Here is a 26,776-nt window from a genome sequence, read left to right as displayed (position 1 = left end):
TTTCATGCTATCTTTTCCACTTAAGGAGAAGGAAATTTAAAATATGTATGTTCTCAGTCAATCCATCCATCTGTAAGAGGAAGAGAGCATCTTAAAATGGAGATTTATTTTTTAATATTCATCACTGTTTAAGTGTGGAAATACTTGGAATCAACTTAGGAGCGGAATTTATGTCTCTAAGTCATAAATGCATGACTAGGCCCCAAGTATTTCCCACTTTTGCTTTCTTGCAGGGAATGCAGAGATTTGGGTGCTTGTAAATGTTTTGAATGATCCATTTAATCCAGGAAAAGTTTCCAGAGTGCAAATTTCTAAGGGTACAAACTGAGACATTTTTAATTTGGAAAATTACAATTTCAAAATAACCATTTACTGAGGTTAAATAATGTGACGTGCCCTATATTGCTTGAATATTTTTCATATTGCCAACCTCACATATGCATAATATACAACTTCTCTATGCAAATGACTTTAAGATTGCAAAAGATGTGTTTCTCCCAGAAAGTGATGACTCCTAATGATTGTCAAAAACAATTTTAGGCTGCAAGAAGCACATTATTAGGACACCTTTACTTTAAAATATTGTGCACCCTTTGAATATTCATGAATTTTTTCCACATGCTTTCATTTTTTCAATCCCTCTTTTTTATGTTTTTCCCATTTATTGTTTATTTGGTTTTAGATTTTGTCTTAGACTTCAGCTTCACTTTGGGAAGGGTTTGAAACATAATAGATAGGTTTTACCTGATTTTCCTGTTATTCGGGAGAATAAGTTCAAGTTTATGGACTTATTAGGATGGGATGATAATTTCAGAAGATTGGCAAAACCTTCATTCCATGAGGTCCCTTCAAACAAACAAAATTAGGATCCTTCATAGCCAAGGGGGAAGGAATTAGTATGGATAATCTAAAATATTTTGGAAATACAAAAATTAGAGAAAACTAAAAGAAATAGAAACTGACCTGAAATCTTGCATTTTGATTATAAAAATACCATTATTGTTATTATTCAAAGAGCAGTTCTTTTATTATACTGATGATATTTCAAACCTGTTAATATCTCTAGCATTTTAAATGAAAAGCCATCAGAGACATAAGAAGTAGTTCAAACATCAAGGTTAAAATTAAATTCTTCTCAATCATATGAATGAAAAAAATTTTTAAAGAGTGGACTTGTTTTTACATCATCCTGGAGAAATTTTTCAGGCATGAATTCAACTTGAATAAACAATTAGATATTTTCAAATATCAGTGTGTTAATAACCTACAAACTTAAGTTTTAGTCTGCACAGTAAACATAAAATGAAAGAGAAAAAATCCACATGCTTCCAAATTAGAAATGGTTGATATTGGTAGGCAGAGATATTGGATATATTCTCCAAACTGGGAAGGAACTTTGACACCAAAAAACAAAGCAATTATGAAGTTTATTGTGGGTAAATTACATATAGGCAGGATTAGGCAGATGGAGATCTAGAGGCATTCTCAGCTGCACTCCATACTACCAAAGGGGCACAGGGGGACTTAAAGGGGCCAAAGGTAAAAATAGAACTGACTACTAAGGGAGAAGCATGTCTGCACTGACAGGAACCAGAGATTATTCCTCCCCTGAGGGGGTCTCATGACCATTAAACATCTGCATCAGCAAAAATCATTCAGTTCATATCAGATGAAGGCAAAGATAAAAGATGAACATGTTCCAAATTAAGGAACAAGATTAAAAACCAGAAGAAGAACTAAGTGAAGTGGAGATAGGCAGTCTTATCTGAGAAAGAGTTCAAGGTAATGATCATAAAGATGATCAAAGAACTCAGGAGAAAAATGGATGAAAAGAATGAGAATTTAGAAGTTTTTAACAAAGAGAAAATATAAAGAACAACCAAGCAGAGATGAAGGCTACAATAACCAAAATGAAAAATACACTAGAAGGAATCAACGGTAGACTAAATGATACAGAGGAAAATGGATCAGCGAGCTGGAAGACAGAGTAGTAAAAATCACTGACATTGAACAGAAAAAAGAAGAAAAATAAATGAGGGCAGTTTAAGAGACCTCTGGGACAACATCAGGAATATTAATATTTGCATTATAGGGATCCCAGGATGAGAAGAGAGAGAAAAGGACAGAGAACATATTTGAAGACATAATAGCTGAAATCTTCCCTAACCTGGGAAAGGAAACAGACATAGAAGTCCAGGAATGACAGAGAGTCCCAAACAGGATCAACTCAAAGAAGAACACAACAAGACACATGGTTATTAAAATGGCAAAAATTAAAGATAAGAGAGAATATTAAAAGCAGCAAGGGAAAAGCAGCACATTACATACAAGGGAACTCCCATAAGGCTAACAGCTGACTTCTCAGCAAAAACTCTGCAGGTCAGAAAGGAATGATATGATATAAAATGATGAAAGGGGAAAACCTACAACCAAGAATACTCTACCTGGCAAGGCTCTCATTCAGATGTGATGGAGAGATCAAAAGTTTTACAGACAAGCAAAAGCTAAAAGAGCAGCAGTTTTAAAAGTAATGTTGGGCTTCCCTGGTGGCGCAGTGGTTGGGAGTCTGCCTGCCAATGCAGGGGACACGGGTTCGAGCCCTGGTCTGGGAGGATCCCGCATGCCACGGAGCAACTGGGCCCGTGAGCCACAATTGCTGAGCCTGCGCGTCTGGAGCCTGTGCTCCGCAACAAGAGAGGCCGCGATGGTGAGAGGCCTGTGCACCGCGATGAAGAGTGGTCCTCACTTGCCGCAACTAGAGAAAGCCCTCGCACAGAAACAAAGACTCAACACAGTCATAAATAAATAAATAAATAAATAAATAAATAAAAGAATGTGAATTTCTAAAAAAAAAAGTAATGTTAAAGGGACTTCTCTAAGAGGAAAAAAAAGGCCACAACTAGAAACATGAAAATTATTATATTTGCAAATGATATGGCCAATAAGGGGTTAATATCCCAAATATATAAACAGTTCACACAACTCAACATCAAAAAAAGCCCAAACATCCTGATCTAAAAATGGACAGAAGACCTGAATAGATGTTTTTCCAAAGAAGACATACAGATGGCCAACAGGCCAGGAAAAGATGCTCAACATCACAAATTATCAGAGAAATGCAAATCAAAACCATAATGAGATATCACCTCACACCTGTCAGAATGGCTGTCATCAAAAAGGCCACAAATAACAAATGTTGGTGAGGATGTGGAAAAAAAGGGAACCCTTGTACACTGTTGGTTGGGATGTAAATCGGTGCAGCCACTGTGGAAAACAGTGTGGAGTTTCCTCAAAAAACTAGAAATAGAACTACCGTATGATCCAGCAATTCTACTACTAGGTATATATCTGAAGAAAATGAAAATACTAATTCAGAAAGATACATGCACCTCAATATTCATAACAGCACTATTTACAATAGCCAAGATGTGGAAGCAGCCTAAGTGTCCATCAACAGACGAATGGATAAAGAAGATGTGGTATATATATGTAATGGAATACTACTCAGTCATAAAAGTGAATGAAATTTTGCTATCTGCAACAACATGGATGGACCTGAAGGGTATTATGCTTAGTGAAATTAGTCAGACAAAGAAAGACAAATACTGTATGATATCACTTAATAGGTGGCTATAACAAAACAGAAACAGACTCACAGATATAGAGAACAAACTAGTGGTTACCAGTGGGGAATGGAAAATGGGGGAGGGGCAAGATAGGGATAGGGAATTAAGAGGTGCAAACTGCTCTGTATAAAATAAGCTATAAGGATATATTATACACCACATGGAATATTTTATAATAACTATAAATGTAGTATAATGTATAAAAATATTGAATCACTGAAACTTCAATAATATTATTAATCAACTATACCTCAATTAAAAAAAGGAAAGACAAGGCAACATATCAAATACTGTGGGATACAACAAAAGCAGTTCTGAGAGGAACGTACATGCTTAATATAACATATATATTACAAAATTAGAAAGATCTCAAATAACAAGCTAACTTTACACCTCAAGGAACTAGAAAAAGAAGAACAAATTAAGCCTCAGGTTATCAGAAGGAAGGAAATGATAAAGATCAGAACAGAAATAAATGAAATAGAGACTAGAAAAATAATACAAGTGATCAATGTAACTTAGAGCTGGTTATTCAAAAAGATAAACAAAACTGACCAAACTTTAGCTAGACTAAGAAAAAAAGAGAGAAGACTCAAATAAGTAAAATTTGAAATGAAAGATAAGACGTTACAACTGAAATTACAGAAATACATAGAATCTATGAGGCTACTATCAACAATTATATGCCAACAAACTACCTAACCTAGAAGAAATGGATACATTTCTAGAAACACATAACCTATCATCTCTGAATCAGGAAGAAATAGAAAATCTGAACAGACCAATATTGAGTATAGAGATTGAATCAGTAATCAAAAACTCCAGAGCCAGACATCTCACTGGAGAATTCTTCCAAATGTTCAGAAAACAACACCAATTCTCCTCAAACTCTTCCAAAATATCCAAGAGGAGAGAACAGTTCCAAACTCATTCTACAAGCCCATCATTACTTTGACTCCAAAGCCAGATAAAGATGCCACAGAAAAAGAAAACTATACGTTCCCTGATGAATATAGATGCAAAAATTTTCAACAAAAGATTAGCAATCCAAATTCAAGAACACATTAAAAAGATAATACACCATTACCAAGAGAGATTTATTCTGGGATGCAAGGATAGTTCAAAATACACAAACCAATAAATGTTATTACACACATCATATCAATAAAATAAAAGATAAAAATTACATGATCATCTCAATAAATGCAGAAAAAGCATTTGACAAAATACAACATCCTTTCATGATAAAAACTCTTAACAGACTGGATGTGGAAGGAACATACCTCAACAAAATAAAGGTCATATACAGTAGACCCACAGCTAACATTATATTTAATGGAGAGAAATTGAAAGTGTAAGATCAGGAACAAAGAATGATGCCTACTCTTACCATTCCTATCCAATATAGTAATGGAAGTCCTAGCTAAAGCAAATTAGGCAAGACAAAGAAATGAAAGGCACTCAGATCAGAAAGGAAAAATTAAAGTTTCCATTATTTGTTGATAATATGTTCTTAAATAGAGAAAATCCCAAAGAATCAGTCAAAAAATATTTGAATTAATAATTTCAGTAAAGTGGCAGGATACGAAATTATCATACAGAAATCAATTGCATTTCTTTACACTAATGATGAAGTATCTTAAAAAGAAATAAAGAAACTCATCCCATTCACAAAATCATCAAAAAACCCACAAACTATTTAGGAATAAATTTAACCAAGTAGGTGAAAGATATGTACAATGAAAACTACACAACTTTGCTGAAAGATATCAAAGAAGACACAAACAAATGAAAAGACATCCACATTCATAGATTGGAAGAATTAATATTGTTAAAATGGCCATACTATCCAAAGCAATCTACCGATTCAGTGCAATCCCTATCAAAATAACAAATGCATTCTTCACTGAAATAGAAGAAACTATCTGAAAATTTGTGTGGAACCAAGAAAGACCCTGAATAGTCAAAGCAATCCTGAGAAAAAAAGAACAAAGCTGGAAATATCACACTTCCAGATTTCAAACTATACCACAAAGCCGTAGTAATAAAAACAGTATGGTACTGGCACAAAAATGGACATGTCAACAAATGGAACAGAATAGAGAGCCAGAATTAAACCCCAGCATATACAGTCAACTAATACTCAACAAGGGATCCAAGAATACCCAACAGGGAAAGGATAGTTTCTTCAACAAATAGTGCTGGGAAAACTGGAGAAACACATGCCAAAAGATGATATTGGGCCCTGTCTCACACCATCCACAAAAATTAACTTGAAATGGATCAAAGACTTAAACATAAGACGTGATACTGTAAAACTCCCAGAAGAAAACGTAGGGAGGAAGCTCATTGATATTGGTCCCGGCAATAATTTTTTTGGCATGATGCCAAAATTACAAACAGTAAAAGAAGAAATCAATAAAAAGGACTACATCAAACTCAAAAGCTTTTTTCCAGCAAAAGAAACAATTAACAAAATGAAAAGACAACCCACAGAATGGGAGAAAAATTTTTTAAACCTCATATCAGATAAGGGGTTAATATCCAAAGTATATAAAGAACTCGGTCAACTCAATAACAACAATAACAAAAAAAAATTGATTTTTAAAAATGGGCAAAAGAACTAAATAGACATTTCTCCAAAGAGTATATCAAAATGGCCAACAGATACATGAAAAAATGCTCATCATCACTAATTATCAGCGAAATGCAAATCAAAACCACAATGAGATATCACCTCCCACTGTTGTAATGACTCTTCTTGACGAAGACAAGAGATAACAGTTGCTAGGAAGGATGTGGTGAAACGGGAACCTTTATACACTATTGGTGGGAAAGTAAATTGGTTCAACCTGTATGGAAAACAATATGGAAGTTCCTCAAAAAATTTAAAAATAGATCTAGCATATGATCCAACAATTCCACTTCTGGGTATGTACTCAAAGGAAATGAAAATGGGATCTTGATGAGATGTATACACTCCCATGCTTATCACAGCATTATTCACAGTAGCCAAGATATGGAAACAACCCAAATGTTTATCAATGAATGGATTAAAAAGATGTAGTGCATTTACACAATGGAATATTATCCAGTGATGAGAAAGGAGAATACCCTGCCATTTGCAATAACATGGATGGACTTTGAGGACATTATGATAAGCAAAATAAGTCAGACAGAGAAAGACAAGTACTAAATGATATCACTTACAAGTGGAGTCTAAAAAAGTTAAACCTATAAAATAATGGTAAAATGGTAAAATGATGGTGCCCTGGGAACAGTGGGGTGGGTGGAAGGGTGGATGAGAGTGATGGTGTTTAAGGGTACAAACTTGTAACGAGTAGTAAATGAACCATAGAGACCTAATGCACAGTATAATGAATACAGACAATAATATTGTACTATAATGATGTAATGTGATAAATATCACTACATTGGCAATCATATTACAATATATAAATTTATCAATATAACATGCTGTATACTTCAAACTTACACAGCATTATACATCAAATTGATTTGATTTTTAAAATGTAGGCCTGTTAGTCTGTGGGGTATTAATATATTTCATTTATGTATTCATTCAACAAATATTTATTGGGCACTGTGCAAGAGTGATTAAAGTGTGCATAGTGTATAGTCCCAGGAACTTTATCCATTAGGGGCCGAAGGACACAGAATAGATTTTCATAGCACAGTGGGGTGGATAGAACAATAGGTATGTGTACAGAATATTATACTTGGTGAAAGGGCTTCTATGGCAGTTTCAGGGTTTGAAGAAGCTTATTAGAGGAAATGCTACCCAAATTATCTTTAAACATATGCATGAGTTAGAAAAAAGGGTGAGAAAGGGAGTTATCCAGGTAGAAAGGAGAGCTTGAGCAAAGTTTCAAATGGAGAAAAATAGCCTGGTCCATGCCAGGATCTATAACAAGGTCAGTGCAGGAACATAGAGCCCAAGATAAGGTGGTGAGAGACCAAATTAGAGACAGGGCAAGGACGAGGAGCAAGAGGGCCTGACTACTGGGGAGTCTTGTGACCTTGAGGAGCCCCCACTGTGTTTTAATCAAAGGATGATTTGCTACAGTCCAAGAGATAAGGGACAGACCAGCTAACCATAGAGCCATAGAAGCCAATGGAATCTAGAGCAAAACATAGAAAGAACACTCTTTGACATAAATCACAGCAAGATCTTTTTTGACCCACCTCCCAGAGTAGTGGAAAGAAAAACAAAAATAAACAAGTGGGACCTAATGAAACTTAAATGCTTTTGCACAGCAAAGGAAACTATAAACAAGACGAAAAGACAACCCTCAGAATGGGAGAAAATATTTGCAAGCACATCAATGGACAAAGGATTAATCTCCAAAATATATAAACAGGTCATGCAGCTCAATATTAAAAAAACAAACAACCCAATCCAAAAATGGGCAGAAGACATAAATAGACATTTCTCCAAAGAAGACAAACAGATGGCCAAGAAGCACATGAAAAGCTGCTCAACATCACTAATTATTAGAGAAATGCAAATCAAAACTACAATGAGGTATCACCTCACACCAACTAGAATGGGCATCATCGGAAAATCTACAAACGACAAATGCTGGCGAGGGTGTGGAGAAAAGGGGACCCTCTTGCACTGTTGGTAGGAATGTAAATTGATACAGCCACTATGGAGAACAGTATGGAGGTTCCTTAAAAAACTAAAAATAGAATTACCATATGATCCAGCAATCCCACTACTGGGCATATACCCAGAGAAAACCATAATTCAAAAAGACACATGCACCCCAATGTTCATTGCAGCACTATTTACAACAGCCAGGTCATGGAAGCAACCTAAATGCCCATTGACAAACGAATGGATAAAGAAGATGTGGTACATATATACAATGGGATATTACTCAGCCATATAAAGGAACGAAATTGAGTCATTTGTTGAGACGTGGATGGATGTCATACAGAGTGGAAGTAAGTCAGAAAGAGAAAAACAAATATCGTATATTAATGCATGTATGTGGAACCTAGAAAAATGGTACAGATGAACCGGTTTGCAGGGCGGAAGTTGAGGCACAGATGTAGAGAACAAACGTATGGACACCAAGGGGGGAAAACCGCGGTGGGGTGGGGGTGGTGGTGTGTGGAATTGGGCGATTGGGATTGACGTGTATACACTGATGTGTATAAAATTGATGACTAATAAGAACCTGCAGTATAAACAAACAAACAAAACAACTAATACCAAACTTTCTTTGGGTTAATTTGTACAGAAATTGTTAATATAAATGTTTCAGACATTACATGAAATTTCTAAAAATCTTATATGTTCTGGTGTAATGTATAAGTCATAATTCCAGTTATTACTTTAAAATGTATATCTCAGAAATAACTAAAATTCCTTGTCAATTGCATTATTATGAACTTTCATCAAATCTTTAATCGTGGTCATTTTTAAGTCTTTTGTCATTTACAGGCAGTTCTGGGTGTACTCTGATGCTTTTGCAAAAATGTTCCTGTAAAAGGGTTTCATCTTCAAGGAATTCATGGAAAAGACTCTGACAAGTACAGGTTTCTGGTAACTGACTATACTGCTGAACTGAATGAATAAGCATTTTCAGAACTCTAATGGAAAACTGATGAATTCATAAAAGTGCTAACAAAAGATCAAGATGAAAAAAAATTAATTACATGGGACTGAGTGAACTGATGAGGATGGTTATAATTTTTGTGACTTTCTGTTTGAATTTAAAAAAAAAATCCCACAAGGACTCAGAGGCAAAAAATATACAAATCAATTTTCACTGCAAAGTAAAGCAGCTGTTACAGTGGAGGATTACTGGACTGAATGTCAATATTATGACATAGTATGAGTGTGTTTCGTGTTTGGTAATTGCAATCATTGTTGCTTTTGTTGTGGTCATCCATTTACAATGCTTGGTGTCAGTTTATTTATCTCTTGTAAAAATAAAATACAGTGTGTGTGTGTGAAAAAAAAAAAAGAAAGCAAAATGTGTACTAATTCACTTAGAGAGGAAGAACAAACTACATATAATGATTGGACTTGTTCAACAATAAAGAATGATATCTTGATATTTTATTTTCTTCACTTGATACCAGATAAACAATGTCTTTGCCAGCTCAAGATGGTATAATATTGATATTGAGGATCATATACTATTTTAAAAAAACCTTTTCATAAAGAAAAAAAAAAAACTACAAACAATAAATGCTGGAGAAGGTGTGGAGAAAAGGGAACCCTCTTGCACTGTTGGTGGGAATATAAATTGATACAGCCACTATGGAGAACAGTATGGAGGTTCCTTAATAAACTAAAAATAGAATTACCATATGGCCCAGCAATCCCACTACTGGGTATATACCCAGAGAAAACCATAATTCAAAAAGACACATGCACCCCAATGTTCATTGCAGCACTATTTACAATGGCCAAGTCATGGAAGCAACCTAAATGCCCATTGACAAACGAATGGATAAAGAAGATGTGGTACATATATACAATGGATTATTACTCAGCCATAAAAAGGAACGAAATTGGGTCATTTGTAGAGACATGGATGGACCTAGAGACTGTCATACAGAGTGAAGTAAGTCAGAAAGAGAAAAACAAATATTGTATATTAACGCATATATGTGGAATTTAGAAAAATGGTACAGATGAACCGGTTTGCAGGGCAGAAATAGAGACACAGATGTAGAGAACAAACATATGGACACCAGGGGGGAAAGTGTGGGCGGGGGGTGGGGAGGGATGAATTGGGAGATTGGGATTGACATGTATACACTAATATGTATAATCAATTTTAAAAAGAAAGTGTAAAAAATTAATAAACAGAAACCTCAATTAAATAGAGTTGGGAGACCAGAAGGAGAAGTTCTCACACCCTGCTAGGATAGCAGAGCCTAACAGGAAAAAGACAGATTCCTCTTCTTTCCTGGCAAGGACTCAGCCAATGAAAGGCCATGACACTTTGTTTACCATAGCCCTCCCAACTTCCTTTTCCCCTCTGTAAAAGTGTTCTCCCTCCCTTGTCATGCATGTGTCTTGCCCATAATTGCAGATCCAGAATTGCAATTCTATGCTGATTCCAAATAAACCCATCTTTGCTGGAAAAGTATCTGGCAGTCTGTGTGTTTCAGGTCAACAAAAGGAAACATCAACATAGCCACATGTAGCCTGGTTTAACAGTAAAGTAAGAATTGAATGATGTTCATTAGATTTGGCAGTTAAGATAATCACTGCTGACTTTGAGAAAATTTGCAGAAGAATTGTGGGCTGGAGGCCGGGGTCAGTAGGCTGATAAGTGAATAGGAGGTGATGAGGTAGAGGCAGAGGTTCTAGATTCTACTATCAAGAAGTTTTGTTCAAAGAGGAAAGAGATTGTACACCAGCCACAGAGCAATGCAGAGTCAAAGGAGAGGTCTCTGAATGGGATAGATTTATGTTTTTTTCTCAAATGAATAAGCCAGAGAGGGAGAAGTTGAAGATATTTTCGGGAAGGAATGACTAATCAAATGCAGTTGCAGGGAGTCAAGGGAACAGCTTGGGGAGAAGGGGGGGATGCCTTATCCTCTGAATTAGAGGGAAGGGGATAAGGATGTGTGTGGCTATCAGGGTAGAATGTTGAGGAGGACCATGACCAAGACCTCCAATTTTGTGAATGAAGGAAAAAACAAATTTCTCTAGAGTGGGGCAACATTTAGAATAATTACAAAAGGTACAAGAGGTAGAACTGACCCAACACAAGGATAGGGATTGGCAGATGGTATTGAGAGCCCTGAATGCATTTGTGTTTTCTCCAGTCTGCACAAGCTTGAGATGGCTTTTTCCAGTTGTCCTCTGCTTTATAGCTATAGAAATACATCAAAGGTATTACAGCACTGATCTAGGATTTAGATTTTGCAAAGAGCTAAAGGAAGGGAGAGGGGCAACTGTCCTTCAGGTGATCGGAACTGATATTAGGCTTGTCAGGGAAAGGAGATCAGGAGGAGCTAATGGACCAGGAAAAAGTAGAGGGACCTTGGATCTGGGGCCCACACAGGTGAAAGAGCAGGTACAAATAAGAGAGTAGAGGAACCTGAAAGACAGGAAGCTGGGGTCAGATATAAAGAGGAGACCTTTGGAGGTGCAATTATTATGAAACTTGTATATTTTGAATAGTATATCATTAGTCCAAATAATGAATTGGTCCAGAATTAGGGGAAGATTTGTATGAATAAATGAAAGGTCTACAAATTACAGGGCTACACAGAGATAGAGCAATTTGAGACTTGTCTTTAACGTGGGACAAGTTGTTTTTGTTTTTTAACATGAGAACTAAGTTACAGTTCTGAAAGAAACATTGTGTTTTAGGGGGTGGGGGGCAGTGGCTGGACCCACATCCTAAATCAAGTGGACAGCACAATCTGGTGGAAAATACACAGCAGAATTTTAAGAGAAGCTGTGGCCTTAGGGAAGAGTCTGGATTTAGTCAAAGTAAAAGGTTAAGAATTCAGGGAAAAGGCTAAGCCTATAGGGGAAACTGCCTGATGGAGGATTCTAGGGCCCCAGAGTAGTGGGGGTCTTGGTAAGGAAAGACGAAGACAGTTTGGAAATAAGAGTGTGGGGAAGCTAGGATAACGAGAGCAAAATCTCATTGGGGGTGACACTTACCAAAGAAGAGAGGTTTGAGAAGCATTTGGAGGCAAAGGGGTGCTCAAGGATCCTAACTGGAATTCTGTTGGAAAGTTGATTCTCCTTGCACATATGAACTGAGACCCAGGTAGAGTTGGAGGTGTAGTGAGGGTGACATGTGGTGGTGGTCAGTCTGTCTGTTCCCTCTGCCCACACAGCCTGAGAACCTGGTGGTAGGAGACCTCATTTTAGGCTGGACAGGACCAGTAAAGCACCATTTCTCAATGTCCTAACTCAGGAGGCTGGCATTTTTTCAACATATCCTATCAGGTTATTTATCTTACAGAAAAAAGTAATGATCAAGTTAATATCAATGTTCTCTATAGTCTAGAAAATTTATTTCCCCAAACTAACTAATTTTCTTTATTTTATCTGTATGGATATTATTTCTACAGGACTTACTGGCCAGACTTGGATGGGAAAATTAGAGAAGCGTTAGTTTTGCGAAGCATTAAAGTTCGACTCCTTATCAGCTTCTGGAAGGAAACTGACCCCCTCACATTTAACTTTATTTCATCTCTTAAAGCTATTTGCACTGAAATAGCCAACTGCAGTTTGAAAGTTGTAAGTATTATATTGACTGAGTTATTGAATTAAAAGTTTATTTCCTTCATACATCTGTGAAAACTGTAAGCGCACACATACACATGAACTTCCAGTCAGAACCAGGACAACAATCTTTGATAGTGAAAAATATCTCAAGAGGTAGGTTAACTAATTTTTCAAAACAACCGTATCCCCCAAAAAAGGAGACTAGAATCCAAGTTTCCTGGTGCCAGCCTAACCCTCTTTATATACACTTTCAGTTGCATCCTCTCCATTTTGTTCAAACTTCCTCCTTCACCTACTTTTCTTATTTGTGAGACTGTGACCAACAGAGCATTGGAACATGCACCAGCACAGACTCCCCCAGCCCTAAAGCACCCCCAGCCTGGGTTTCTGTACTTGTTCCAGGTCCCTTGAGCTGCACCCTAATCCGTGTCTGCATACGTTGAGGGAGGCAAGGTTGAGGATTCGTACTACCCTAAACGTGCTAACTCTCTAGCTCACCTTTGAATCTCCTCTGGTCCTCACATGGAGCACCCTCTTCCTCCCCTCAGAGCCCTTGTACATGCGCTTTCCTCTCCTACAATAGTCTCCTCCATGCATTATCTGACTAATGCCCACTAATCCTTTAGGTATCAGCTTCCCCCAACCTCCGCTGCAGTCATTCAACAAATGTACACTGAGACCTGACTCTGCTCCGTGCCAGGCCCTCTTCTAGGTGATAAAGTTGTGCTCCATGAAGCATTCAGGGACCCAGGATGACAGGGGCTCCACTGTCAACTTTGACACATGGCTTCCAAGATGGCCTTGAGCCTCAATATCCCAAGGCCAATCAGAAGAAGAGAGAGTGCAGGAGTGCACAAGAGGCATTTATGAGTTAGGCCTAGAGGTGATGAATGTCCCTGTAGCCTTCATTCTCTGGAGGACAGTCCCTCCGTGCTCAGCAAAGCCCCAGATGTCAAAGCATCAGAATATAGAAAATAAAAAGATGTGTTTAATACAAGCAGAGGCAGAGAGGAGAATACCTGGGGCCTATGGCACATGATGCATTTGCTCCTATCTCTTCTCTCAACTTCCCCTCAGAACAATTCAGTGGTCTCCACCCACCCACTGTTTCCTGACCCCACAGCACACCTGCTACTAAGGCACTGTCAGTTGAAATCTGTGTCATGAAATATTAAGGGCTCTCATTTAAGAACAAGAAATTACAAGGAGAGTAGAATCCATCATTCTAACCTCTACAGTATTTATGCAGCTTCATTTTTTCAAACACTCATGGTCACATTACTCGAATAAACCAAACATTAATAGTTCACTGTTGGACATTTAATAAAACAGAGACTCCAATCTTCATTTAAGCCAGGCCATGCATTTCTAAGCATCAAGATAAGCCTTGAGGAGAAGGAAGTCTATGGCCCCGACATCTAGACCACAGATGGATGAAAAGATTTTCCAAGAAGAGTGGGAGTTGGAATCTTGCATATAACATGTCTTCAGGAGCCTGGGAGCACTGATAAAGCAGATAGCCTGGTAATCTCTGTCCTTAGAGCAGTAAACACCTTCCCCCTGGCTTTGTGGGTTTGTATCCATGAGGAGGCTCATGGAAAGAGACTGCACTCACCAAGTTTTCCTAGTTAACTGAGGTTTTTTTTAAAATAAATTAACAAGTCACTTTTGAAATATCTTTGCTGTCACTTGCAGCACGTTAGGTGTCTAATAGTATGTCAGTGAATACAATATGATTTCTGCTGTTGTCTTAGTCTCCCAGAAAAAGGTCTTTTCCCTCTTTAGGGTCATCTTCAACTTTCTAGAGGAAATGGGTTCTCAGTAAAGCCTCAAACTGTGATGCCATCACTGACTTAAATTAGGATGTATAATTTATTCTTTTTCAAATTTGTCTCGATTCTGCAATAATATCTTCCTCAAAAGGAAATAGCATGTGTGTAGACAAGTATGGTGATAGAATGTCCAAGCAAGATGACTGCTGGCTGTTATCAGTATTCATGTGACCTCACAAGTATAAAACCACGACTTAAGAGCATTCACAGGTTATTAAGTCCACTTGAAGACTCCACAAAGGCTATATGTGAACCCATCAAACTTGACACAGATTTTGCAGAAGATAGGAACTGAGGAAATAAGGTGATCCAGTCTGCATTGCCTATAATCATGGTAATATGGCAATAGGAGAACATTCCTCTGGTATGTACAATAGACAGTTCTTAGGTGGTAGATTTTGGCCTGTGTATCATTGATCTCAAGGGTTCTACAAAAAAAAAAAAATCAGAATACAATTTTCAGGGCTGGAAGAGACCTTAGTGATCACTTGGTTTATCACTTCTTTCTCAACCTGGAGGGGAGGGAAAAACCAACTCTCATTATTTCCCCAAACCAAATTTGAACACTTACAGTTTTAAAACTGTAAATGATATCTCCATTTCTAGGTATCATCCTATTTTTCTCACTGCCTCTTCTTTCCTTCAATCACACATGATTCTACAGATGTAAGACATTCTGGAAATATTCCATGCAGTTTTTAAAATGTTCCACGTTTTTCAATGTGGAGGAGACCTGAGGTCTTCACCTTTGATGGTGTCTTCCTGTGAACTCAGTCACAGTTTAAGCCTCATCTGAGCACTTGCCAATTTCAGCAGAATCCTGAAGCCACTCCTGATGTCACCTACCTCTCTTAGCTCCCCCATCCCCATTCCAGGTGAACTGGAATGCTGCTTTTTGGATCACATTAAAGTTGAAATTCAGGATTTATGGTTTGAAGTTGTGATTTTTTTGAGTTGCTTATTAAAAGAGCTTGTAGACCTAGGTGTTTAGATGGAAACTATTTGTTCTTTTGGCAAAATCTTTTTTTGACCTTTGCAAATCCCCAATTAATTCAGCTAGTCATTGACATGGGCCTGCTGCTTCTTATAATATATGCCACATGTGAGAATTCAGTTCATTGGCATGCTTGACAGAAAGCAACCTGAGGCATACTTAAAATGCCAGTGCACTCTGATGAATAAGACAATAAGAATTAGACAATTTCTGGCCCTTTCCCTGTTAAAAGAATGAATTTTATGTTCATTTTATAGTTTAAAAGTGTTAATTATAGACCTAGGTGAGCATGATAATTTTCTCTCTTGTTGCCTATATGGATTTGAGAACAAAAATAGCTTCATCTATATGAAGTAACAAGATTGTGGTTTTAATAACTCAATATGAGGTCTATTGTTGATACTTGAATAAGAAACCCTTCTGTGTTTGAACGAAACCAAAAATGTCCTCTATATTCACCTGCTTTGTTTATTTATTTATTTATTTATTTATTGTCTTACAGAAATTTTTTGATCTGGAAAGAGAGAATGCTTGTGTTACAAAAGAACAAAAGAATCACACCTTCCCTAGATTAAATCGCAACAAGTACATGGTGACGGATGGCGCAGCTTATATTGGTAGGTATCAGGGCTATAAGGCTCCTTAGGGGATCATGCAGGTTAGTGGTGATCTATCTGTACTCTTCTGTACCCCATGGTGAGGAAACCCCTGCTAGTGAGTGGGGGACCTTGAGGTCAGGAAACAGGAGGGTGAGGGCAAAGAGCTCTTCAACCGAGCATCTCACCTGTGGCTTGGTTCATATGCTAGGAGACCATATGTGATGTCTTTTCATAAATGTTTTGCAGAAATTCCATGGTCCATTTGTCTCATTTTATAGGTGAGGAGTTAGATGGCTCATGAAAGGCCAGTCCTGGCACTGAAATGAACCCAGCGCTCATTTCCTACCCACTGTACCACAGCCAGCCTGTCATGAGTAATGGGGAGGCAGACATCATTGAAATTCGATGCCCAAACAAACCCTACCTGTGCAATAATCCTACCCCTGCCATTTTTAAAATATCTAACTTTGGACAATTTACTTAAGCTCTCTAAAAACCTCAGTTCTCTCATCTGTAAAATGGAGTTAATAATAGTTTCTACTTCATAGGGTGAAGTTTAATTGAGATAATATGTACAAAGCACCTTGCACAATTAAAGCTCCTAACACATAGATAATACTAGATTCATGTCAGCTATTATTATTAAGGCAATAAAGCTCCAGATATAGAAACAATATGTATTGGTATATTTTTTACTAACGGATTAAATCTATTCTACTTTCCCATGGTGTGCATGAGTCCAGAGTAACCCCTTTACTGGTACTGTCACAGGCAGAGTGGAAGTTATTATCTATAAAATGAAAGTGCATAGATCACAAAACAGCAGGATGGTTATTACACCATACAAATGAAGTAGCAATCTCAAAGCAGAAAAGAAAAATGTGTCTGGGATAAAGGAATATGGAATCTGCATTGTTTTTTCCAAATTCAGTGAGTAAAAAATATGCCATTTTAACTTTGTAAAGCACCTTATCTTATTTGATTCTCTTAGCAACATTGTCAATAGGGAAGGCAGCTTTAATCACCTTCAATTTAGAAATAAGGAAATTGGGCCATAAGATATGAAATGAATTAAACACTTACTACTTCCTCTCTCAGTGTGGAGATGTTCTGTCTTTTCCCATTTCGAATAGTTGTGTGTCTTATTAGTAGAATAATAGAATAGGGTAAGAATAATAGAATAGGATATTGAAATTTTTTAAAATGTGTATCATTCCAGTTCTAGAATATGACAATATTATTTTATTCATGTTGTCCCTCTCAGTGACCCAAGAGGTGATCATTTAGATTTTCTCATGTTCATCAATGCATGGAGAATAGAATGAAATGAGCTTCTTTTTAAACAAGTGGCAAAAGCAAACTCAAAGTTGTTTAGTCAAAAATGGGAACTTTTGCTTCAATATTGGGAAACATAGCGATGGATTAAGTTTTGGGCACAGTGGGATTTAAGGACTCAAATCTGAATATTTTACCTGCAGGGTTTACTTAAAGTAAGTTGTTACGTGCACATTCAGCAGTGACATGTGCTTATATCCAAATGTTCTTTATAATGAATTAAGTAAGTGTATTGGAGTCAGACAAACCTTTTTTTGATTTCAAGCACTGAAACTTACAAGCTGGAAGATGGTAAAGTCACACAATCTCTCTGAGCCTCTGAGGAGCCTCTGTTTCCTCATCTTTAAAATGGGAATAACAGCACCTATCCTTTGGTGGTGGTATGAGGATTAAATGAGATAATATATAAGAAGCTCCCAACACTGTCACTGATCTCTCTGCCAGATTCCTACTAAATAATGATTCCTGATTCTCTCCCTTCTTCCTTCCCTGTAATGCATTTTTTTAAATAGACTTTTTTTTAAAAGCAGTTTTAGGTTCACAGCAAAACTGCAGAAGGTACAGGGATTTCCTATATACCCCCCAGCCCCACATGTGCACAGCCTCCCACATTACCAACATCCTTCACCAGAGTGGTACATTTGTCACAATTGATGAACTTACACTGACACATGATTATCACCCAATGTCCATTGTTTACATTAGGGTTCTCTCTTTGTGTTGTACATTCTGTGGATTTGGGCAAATGTATTTGGGTAAAATGTATGTGCTATTGTAGTATCACAAAGAGTAGTTTCACTGCCCTAAAAATCCTCTGTGCTCCACCTATTTATCCCTCCCCCTACCCTGGCAACCACTGATTTCTTTTTTAACTAACTCCGCAGTGTTGTCTTTTTCAAAATATATGGTTGGAATTATATAGTGTGTAGACTTTTACGATTGGCTTCTTTCACTTAGTAATATGCATTTAAGGTTCTTCTATGTCTTTTCATGGCTCGATAGCTCATTTCTTTTTAGTGCTTAATAATATTCCATTGTCTGGAATATTATTTATCGATTCACACTTTATCCATTCACCTATTGAAGGGCATCTTGGTTGCTCCAAGTTTTGACAATTATGAATAAAGCTGCTATAAACATCCATGTGCATATTTTTGTGTGGACATAAGTTTTCAACTCCGCTGGGTAAATACCATGGAGCATGATTACTGAATCATATGGTAAGAGTAAGTTTAGTTTTGTGAGAGACTGCAAAATTGTCTGCCAAAGTGGACATACCATTTTGCATTCCCACCAACAATGAGTGAGAGTTCCTGTTGCTCCACATCCTCACCAACATTTGGTGTTGTCAGTGTTCTGAATTTTGGCCATTCTAATAGCTGTGTATGACACACATCTCATTGTTTCAGTTTTCATTTCCCTTTGACATATGATGTGGAACATCTTTTCGTATGTGTATTTGCCATCTATCTTCTTAGGTGAGGTGTCTATTCAGGCCTTTGGCCCATTTTTTAAACAGATTTTTAATTTTCTTACTGTTCATTTTTAAGAGTTCTTTGTATATTGTGGATAACAGTCTTTTATCAGATATGTCTTTTGCAAATATTTTCTCCCAGACTGTGGTTTATCTTTGCATTCTCTTTCATTCTCTTTCACAGAGCAGAAATTTTTAATTTTAATGAAGTCCAACTTATCAATTATTTCTTTCATGGATTATGCCTTTGGTGTTGTATCTAAAAAGTTATCACCAAAACCAAGGTCAGCCAGGTTTTCTCCTATATTATCTTCTAGGAGTTTTGTATTTTACATTTAGTTATGATCACGTTTTGAGTTACATTTTGTGAAGGGTGTAAGGTCTGTGTCTAGATTCTTTTTCTTTTCTTTTTGTTTTTTGCATGTAGATGCCTAGTTCTTCTAGCATTGTTTGTTGAAAAGACTGTCTTTGCTCCATTGTATCACCTTTGCTCCTTTGTCGTGATCAGTTGACTATATTTATGTGGGTTTATTTCTGGGTTCTTTATTATAATACATTTTTAAATGAGTACATTTTACACATAGCATTTTAGCAAAACATTAGTTCCCTAGAGTGAAGCATAGGTCTAATATAAAAATTCTTAAAGAACATAAAGAGGGAAAATTCATTGATAATTTAAATAATTATCAGCATATTCTGGAAATCTCTTAAGAAGTCACTCAGATACCTGCTGAGAATGCTGAATAAAGAAAAATCCACACTAAACCTTGCATGGAAATAGAGTTCCATTAAATGTTCACAAGACTTACAGAAGAATCCCCAGACAGTATCATCTCTCTAATTTTTTTTTTTTAAGAGCTCCTGACTTATTTATTTATTTATTTAATTTTTGGGGCTGTGTTGGGTCTTTGTTTCCATGCGAGGGCTTTCTCTAGTTGTGGCAAGCAGGGGCCACTCTTCATCGCAGCGCGCGGGCTTTTCACTGTCGCGGCCTCTCTTGTTGCGGGCCACAGGCTCCAGACGCGCAGGCTCAGTAGTTGTGGCTCATGGGCCTAGTTGCTCCACGGCATGTGGGATCTTCCCAGACCAGGGCTCGAACCCGTGTCCCCTGCATTGGCAGGCAGATTCTCAACCACTGCGCCACCAGGGACGCCCCCATCTCTCTAATTTTGATTTGAGTACATTTGAGTCAAGCTTGGCAAAGTTGTCTGAAAGGTGGTTTGGTTATTTATATATTATATCCAGTGAGTTCATCTACACCCTCACAGGGTGTTCCTGAGGGTAGCACTACAGCTATCCTGGCATCTGGGGCCTAAATGTGCGTTCTAGAAGCTGAAATGGCAGTCTCAAAAAGAGCTGGGTAAAACTGCTTCCCAAACTGAAAAATGACTGAAGCATATACATGATTTTGAGGTTTAGCCCAGCCATCAGGAAATAAAGGTAGGAAAACAATCACGCTGGTGTAGGAATGCCCTGTAGTCCCGTGAAAGATGCCTAGGGCTATGATTCCTGAGAACAGACTAATTAAAGCTTTTGAGAATCAATAAAGTTGGAGGATCTTGGCTCCATCCATTGTATCAAAGGAAAAAAGCTGAATTTCACAGAATGAGACTTCATAATCTTGTCACTTCTCTCCCATCATCATTCCCTCTCTCCGTGCTTCCCCCAAAGGATATGTGTTTCCTTCAGAGAGTGAGGTCTGCAAATGAATGGAGCAGAGATCTCAGTGCCGCCTGATGCTCCAGCCCTGGGGGCTGATGAAACCTAGGGTGAAGAGCGCAATTAGCACAAAGCGAGTACACCTTTAAGCGTGGGCTGCGGAGTCAGACCTGGCTTTGAACCTCAACTGTGGGATTTTTTTCACTTCCACCTTGGACAAATTACTTAACCTTTCTGTGCCTTAATTTCCTCATCAATACAGTGAAGTTAATATTGTCACCTCATAGGACTGCAGTGAATATTGAATGAGATAATGTTATGATATCTCATAAAAAATTACTGCCCTTGGTCTAATGCCTTGCACTTAATCTTAAGATGAGATTTTAGTGTCTTATCAAGAAGTCCTTGAAAAGTGTGCTGTCTTCTGTTTATGGAATGAATAGAAGGTGCCTCCTACCAGCGGTTTCCAGAATAACTCTCAACCTGCAGTAGCTACAAATCCTCTGTTTAGAGGTTCAAGCTGGTGTTCACCTGGCACTGAGCATTTGCACAAAGCCGCAGCCTCTGAGCATGGCCACATGTCTGAGAGCAACAGCAAAAGGAGTCTCTGTGCAGAGACTCTAACACAGTATTGCAAACCATTTAGCAAGCAGTTTGCTAATTTATAGCAATAAAATTCAGTCAAAATTATGTCTATCATGAAGTCATTGACAGCATCATTGTAGTGTTTGTGTGGGTTGGGGTGAGATATAAAGAGAGAGAGAGGAGTTCCTTCTCTATGCTGATAATATTTGACTTTTAGAGGAATAAATTTAAGGAGTAAAATGAGGGACAAGGGAACCACCTTCCAATATTCCAGGCAGTGCCATATGGAAAAGGAAGTTGATATGTGCGGGGGGCTCCAGAGAGTAGAGAAGGGCTGAAGAATGAGAGCTATAAAGGAACAGATACTAGCTTTCTCTACAGATGTCCCTTCTCCCAGCAGCTTCTCCCACAGGTGACTGCAGGGCCTTGGGTCAAGGATGCCCAGGGACCATGATCTCAGCATCTTTCAGCAAATATTCCTGCAGGGTGCCTGAGGAGCCACTGAGGGAATGGAAAGTCAAGCTCTATACTTAAAAGCCTTCGGTTCCCTTGTGGAACCAGCTCTGAACCAAAGAGGATGGTGGTAATTTATTAGCTAATTTTGTCAGTCTTGACATGGGTAAATTTTTATTAGTGAGAATGATTCTTCATTTATAGTATTGAAGATAGTTCACGGAGTCTAGCAGACCTGGGTTGACCGTTGATTAACCATGTGAAGCTGGGCAAATTTATTCACCTCTTTGAGCCTCAGCGTCCTCTTCTGTCAAGTGAGCATAAATCCTACCAACCATATGAGGTAATGTATACAAATAGAAAGCATAGTGCTTTGCTCATAGTAGGCACTTACTAACTGATAGTTCCTCTGCCCTCTACATTCCTTATGTCCCGACCTCATTCCTGACTCTTCCCCTTCATGCTCTAAGATCCTTATCAGATCTTTTGTGCATAAATATGTTATCTTCCCTGTGGAATTAGTTTCCTAATTGATAAGTTTCTGTGCCTTTCTTATTATTCAGTGAAATGCTCTCTTCCTGGCACATCTAGTCAGAGTTAGAAATTGCTTTCTCCTGCCGTCATGGCATAGTATACATACATCTCTTGTACTGTCTCATATGCCTTGTATTATACTTTTTGTGTTTTCCTCCTGGACTCCTGGAAGGCAGAGACTGTGATTTTAAGTTTTATATCATGGCCCCTAATATAGTACCTGGTAGACATTGTACACTCAGTAAATATGCGTAAATGAAGACAAAGAAAAGCAAAGAAATAAATGGTGCTATACCCTCCTGAGAGTACCTTTGCTCTCCTACTGGAACTCTCTCCCCATTGGATACCAAAGACAAGAGATTCATCTGGGAGTTTTGGGTAGTCCAGTCCTTTTATCTACTCCCACTTTGAAAATGGACTACATGCAAGTCTCATAGACATGATTATCCGCTTCTGGGGTGGATCCCAGCCTTACTACCTATTATGGGCCCCCCAAAATTAGTATGTTGAAGTCCTAACCCCAGTACCTCAGAATATGACCTTATTTGGAGACAGGGTCTTTATAGAGGAAATCAAGTTAAGGTGAGGTCATTAGGGTGGTTTCTCATCCAATTTGGTTGCTGTCCTTATAAAGACGGGAAATTTGGACATAGAGATGTGTGTAGAGGGGAGATGATGTGAAGAGACACAAGGAGGAGATGGCCATCTATAAGCCAAGGAGAGAGGCCTGGCACAGATCCTGCTTTCACAGCCCTCAGGAGGAACCAACCTGCCAACATCTTCATCTTAGACTTTTAGCCTCCAGAACTGTGAGACAATACATTTCTGTTGTTTAAGCTCCCAGTCTGTTGTGCTTTGTGATGGCAGACCTAGCAAACTAATATACCACCTATACCAGCAGTCACTCTGGGGAGGTGCCCTGATTCCTAGGCTGAGAAGCCTGATCCTGGAACTGGGAATGACTTACCACCCAAGCAAGGAGTGTTTTGTGTGTTTAGTTAAAAACTGGTTCTCCTTCTCTGGCTTCAGCTTTTTCTTTGATGTGAAAGCTTCTGAACATTATAATTAGAATCTCTCATTTGTACGTATGGATTAGATGTTGTCTCTTTGAGAAGGTAGTAATTGTTCACAGGATTTTTAAGTGTATTCCTGTATATTTTAAATGTTGCTGTATTTAGTGTGCCTTGTGAATGTCAATAAGAAATAACATTTACCAAAAAAGAACATCAGATTTCCTGTTTTGAGTTTCAAGTTGAGCAAAGCTGAAGAAAATGCCAAAATAATATGCAAATATTAATATGCCATATGTAAGCCTTCTTGGATTTTTTTCTATGAGCTGTCAACACAATTCAGTCTCCCTGTCACTATTCCCGGGTATTTTTTTTTAATAGAATCTGCTCTATATTTCTTTAAATGGAGAATATTCCCCTGTGGATCTTAACTCTTTACCATCATTTCCTTTGTCTTTTGCAGGAAATTTTGACTGGGTAGGGAATGATTTTACCCAGAATGCTGGCACAGGCCTTGTTATCAACCAAGCAGATGTGAGAAACAACACAAGCATCATTAAGCAACTTAAGGATGTATTTGAAAGGGACTGGTACTCGCCCTACTCCAGAACCTTGCAGCCCACCAAGCAGCCGAACTGCTCAAGCCTCTTCAAACTCAGACCCTCCTCAAATAAAACTGTCACCTACAACGCAAGTGGAAAGGACCCCTAGAGTGTATAGTCTGAATGAACAAACTTACAGGACACCTTATATTTCACATTTATACAAAGAAGACTTGAGGAGAGAAAAATAATTTAATATGTCTTTTTTAGGGAAAAAGCACACAAAAAATATTCTCTGAATGACATGTAATATCTTATCTAACAATATCTTAGCCGCGTGTACACTAAATTTAAGACTTTTGTATTTGTTACTTCTGACAGGGAATGTCATTTTGGCTTGGAAGTTAGTTTTTACGTTTGCATACAAATTTTAAGACTTTGATGCCTCTTCCTTTCTAGTTTTAGAACTTTTTCTGCTGACCACCTGGTCAGTTCTTAAGAAGCTTAGCATGTGGTAAGCTCTTTTATACCATTCTGAGAACCGCTGACTTAGAGAAGAGAGTGAGCATTTTGCCCTGGAGAAGAGACTGATCGAACCAAATATTTGTCCTTGAAAACCATTTCCAAGACCTATATAGTCATGTAAGCATGAACAGCTTACATCTCATGCCCATCTTCAACACACTTGAAAAATACCCTTTCTGCCTCCTTCTGCATTTTTTCCAATACCATAGCTTTTATTTTCTATCACTTTCTCTTCTCACAAAATATTATATAGCACCCCTATATTCACCTAAACATTAGTTCCAAGTGCGATTGTATCTTTTATATGTATGAATTGTTCAGAATGGATGCAAAATGTTAAGAGCAGTCTTTAATTTTCACCTTTCAACTGCATTTTCCCTACCAAATTGATCTTTTAAAACCACAGCCAACAATGTGTATCCTTTCTCTCAAACTCAGAAAACTTATGTAGCCACCTGCTAATATCCAGCAAGCTATTAAGTCTGCATTATAAGAATAAAGTAGTTTTTCACATTTTTGTTTAGTTTATGGTGTTTATAAGTGGATTTTAATTTCTTTAGAATCCTTATGCAGCTAAGAGTATGCCAGCAAGCATTTATAGAGCTATTTAATATACCTTCTGCTATTTAATATACCAAATGCTTTTCAGAGAAATGCAATTTAAATACTGTGCTTAACATATTTTACTAAGAAACAAAAAATATTGGATTATTGTTCTATGATGTCCTTGTGTGTTGTCGTTTTATATCTATACAATATATAACCCTATATTAATGGAGACTTGCTACACTAGAGAGAGGCTTGGCCTCTTCAGAACCCAGAGCAGGTGCCCTCAGGACGTCTAATCTTAATGTTGCTCCTGACTCTCCCTGGCCTGGGAACAGAGTCCTGTACTTCTTGGCCTCAGGTTTCTACTGGTAATGTAGGGACAGTAATAATCACCTACCTCGAAAGATGTTGTCACAGTAGAAAATATTTATAACTTGTTTTGAAATCAAAAGAACCTATATAAATGCTAAACATTATGAAGCATAATCTTTTTCTTGAAATAATGTTTGTGGTATCCTGATATAATCAATAACAGGTTCACCCAGAGAACCCACAAGGGAAAACAAATCCACAGCTTCCAATTGCAAATATGGGTGAACACAGCAACGCAAAAGCCCTGCTGGAGATCTGAATTGTCATCATTTTGACGGAACATTTTGTTGGGTCACTTTGGCATAAATAAGATCAAAACAAAACCAGACCGTTTGCTTGGGGTTCTTCTTTAAGACTGGCATATACATGTGTCTTTAGAGCAAGAAAAAGCAATCTCAAATTTTTTTATATCTAGAGACTTGATTTCTAATATGCCAGAAAGAGTGATGTAGGAACCCACAAATCTTGTCCAGTGGGTTCACTTGGTGGAAAATGGCTATTGTTTGTCATCTAGTGATCCCATAACTTCCTTTCTTGTTGTTTCCAAGTGTTGCTTTACTGGATATCTAACCAGGCTGTGAAGAGAGTTGGAAGAGAGATGTATTTTTAAGAGTAACATGTTTTTATGAATGACTAAGGGATTCTTAATGAAATTCTGCATCAGTAATGGCCAGCCCATAAGACTCTAAATATTTACCATATGCCCATCCTTGTTTGAGTAGGGGGTTATCCTGTCAGTCATCTCAGTAAAGGTAGTTTTAATGATGATTAACAAGAGAATGCAAAAGAAAGTAAACAGAGTTGACATGGAGACAAACAAACGTAATAATTTCACTCCTGGGCAAGGAAAAGCAACTGGGCTGGATTTGAAAAGGGCATCTAAAGATTGGAGAGTCAGTTGCTTCCTTGTTCATTCCCAAGTTGTCTCCAGTATTTGTCATAACCATGGGACAAGCATAGGCTTGGTATAATGGCACCCCTTCACTGTTGCTACCTTTTGCATATGATAGAAGAGAATTTTGTCCTTTACGGAATGACCATTATTGCCATTTCCCTCTGAGCCCCATCAAAAAGGTAGCTCCAGGAACTGTGTCCAGGATTTTCTGCCATGCACCACCAGCAGCAGAACCCTAACTGGCCAAGCAGGCCACCTCCTCAGGGTGGTCCAGTCAGCAGCAGCCAGGCCACTGTTTCCAGGAAGCAAAGTTAACCTTCAGTGGCAGCCAGGAAAACAGCCCCTGTTCAGAAAGTGTCATAAAAATGGGTTCATGTCTCCTAAGAGAAAATTTACTTCTGCAGAACTTTCTTTTTCATTTGAGTGCTTTGTCTACCCCTCTATAAGTATTCTTCCTCTCTTTTATACTTTGTGCCTGTGCTAAATAGACTACCAACTTCCATCTTCCCCCACCAACAAACAACCCAGGAATTATTTCCCAGGAGGAA

The 26,776-nt window shown here is 37.9% G+C and overlaps 1 protein-coding gene across 1 annotated transcript in view; it reads left to right on the top strand.

Annotated features, from left to right (window-relative positions):
• PLD5 (phospholipase D family member 5) overlaps positions 1–24,056 on the top strand; it is a 473,589-nt gene extending 449,533 nt beyond the window's left edge. The window contains exons 8-10 of the mRNA XM_059905181.1: positions 12,714–12,882; positions 16,199–16,313; positions 23,809–24,056. Of these exons, the coding sequence (XP_059761164.1) occupies positions 12,714–12,882; positions 16,199–16,313; positions 23,809–24,056 (532 nt within the window). The remainder of the gene's footprint in view (positions 1–12,713; positions 12,883–16,198; positions 16,314–23,808) is intronic.
• Positions 24,057–26,776: the final 2,720 nt, after the last annotated feature.

This window comes from Balaenoptera ricei, chromosome 1 (assembly GCF_028023285.1).
Source record: "Balaenoptera ricei isolate mBalRic1 chromosome 1, mBalRic1.hap2, whole genome shotgun sequence".
NCBI lineage: Eukaryota > Metazoa > Chordata > Mammalia > Artiodactyla > Balaenopteridae > Balaenoptera > Balaenoptera ricei.
This window is presented reverse-complemented; position numbering and strand designations above follow the sequence as displayed.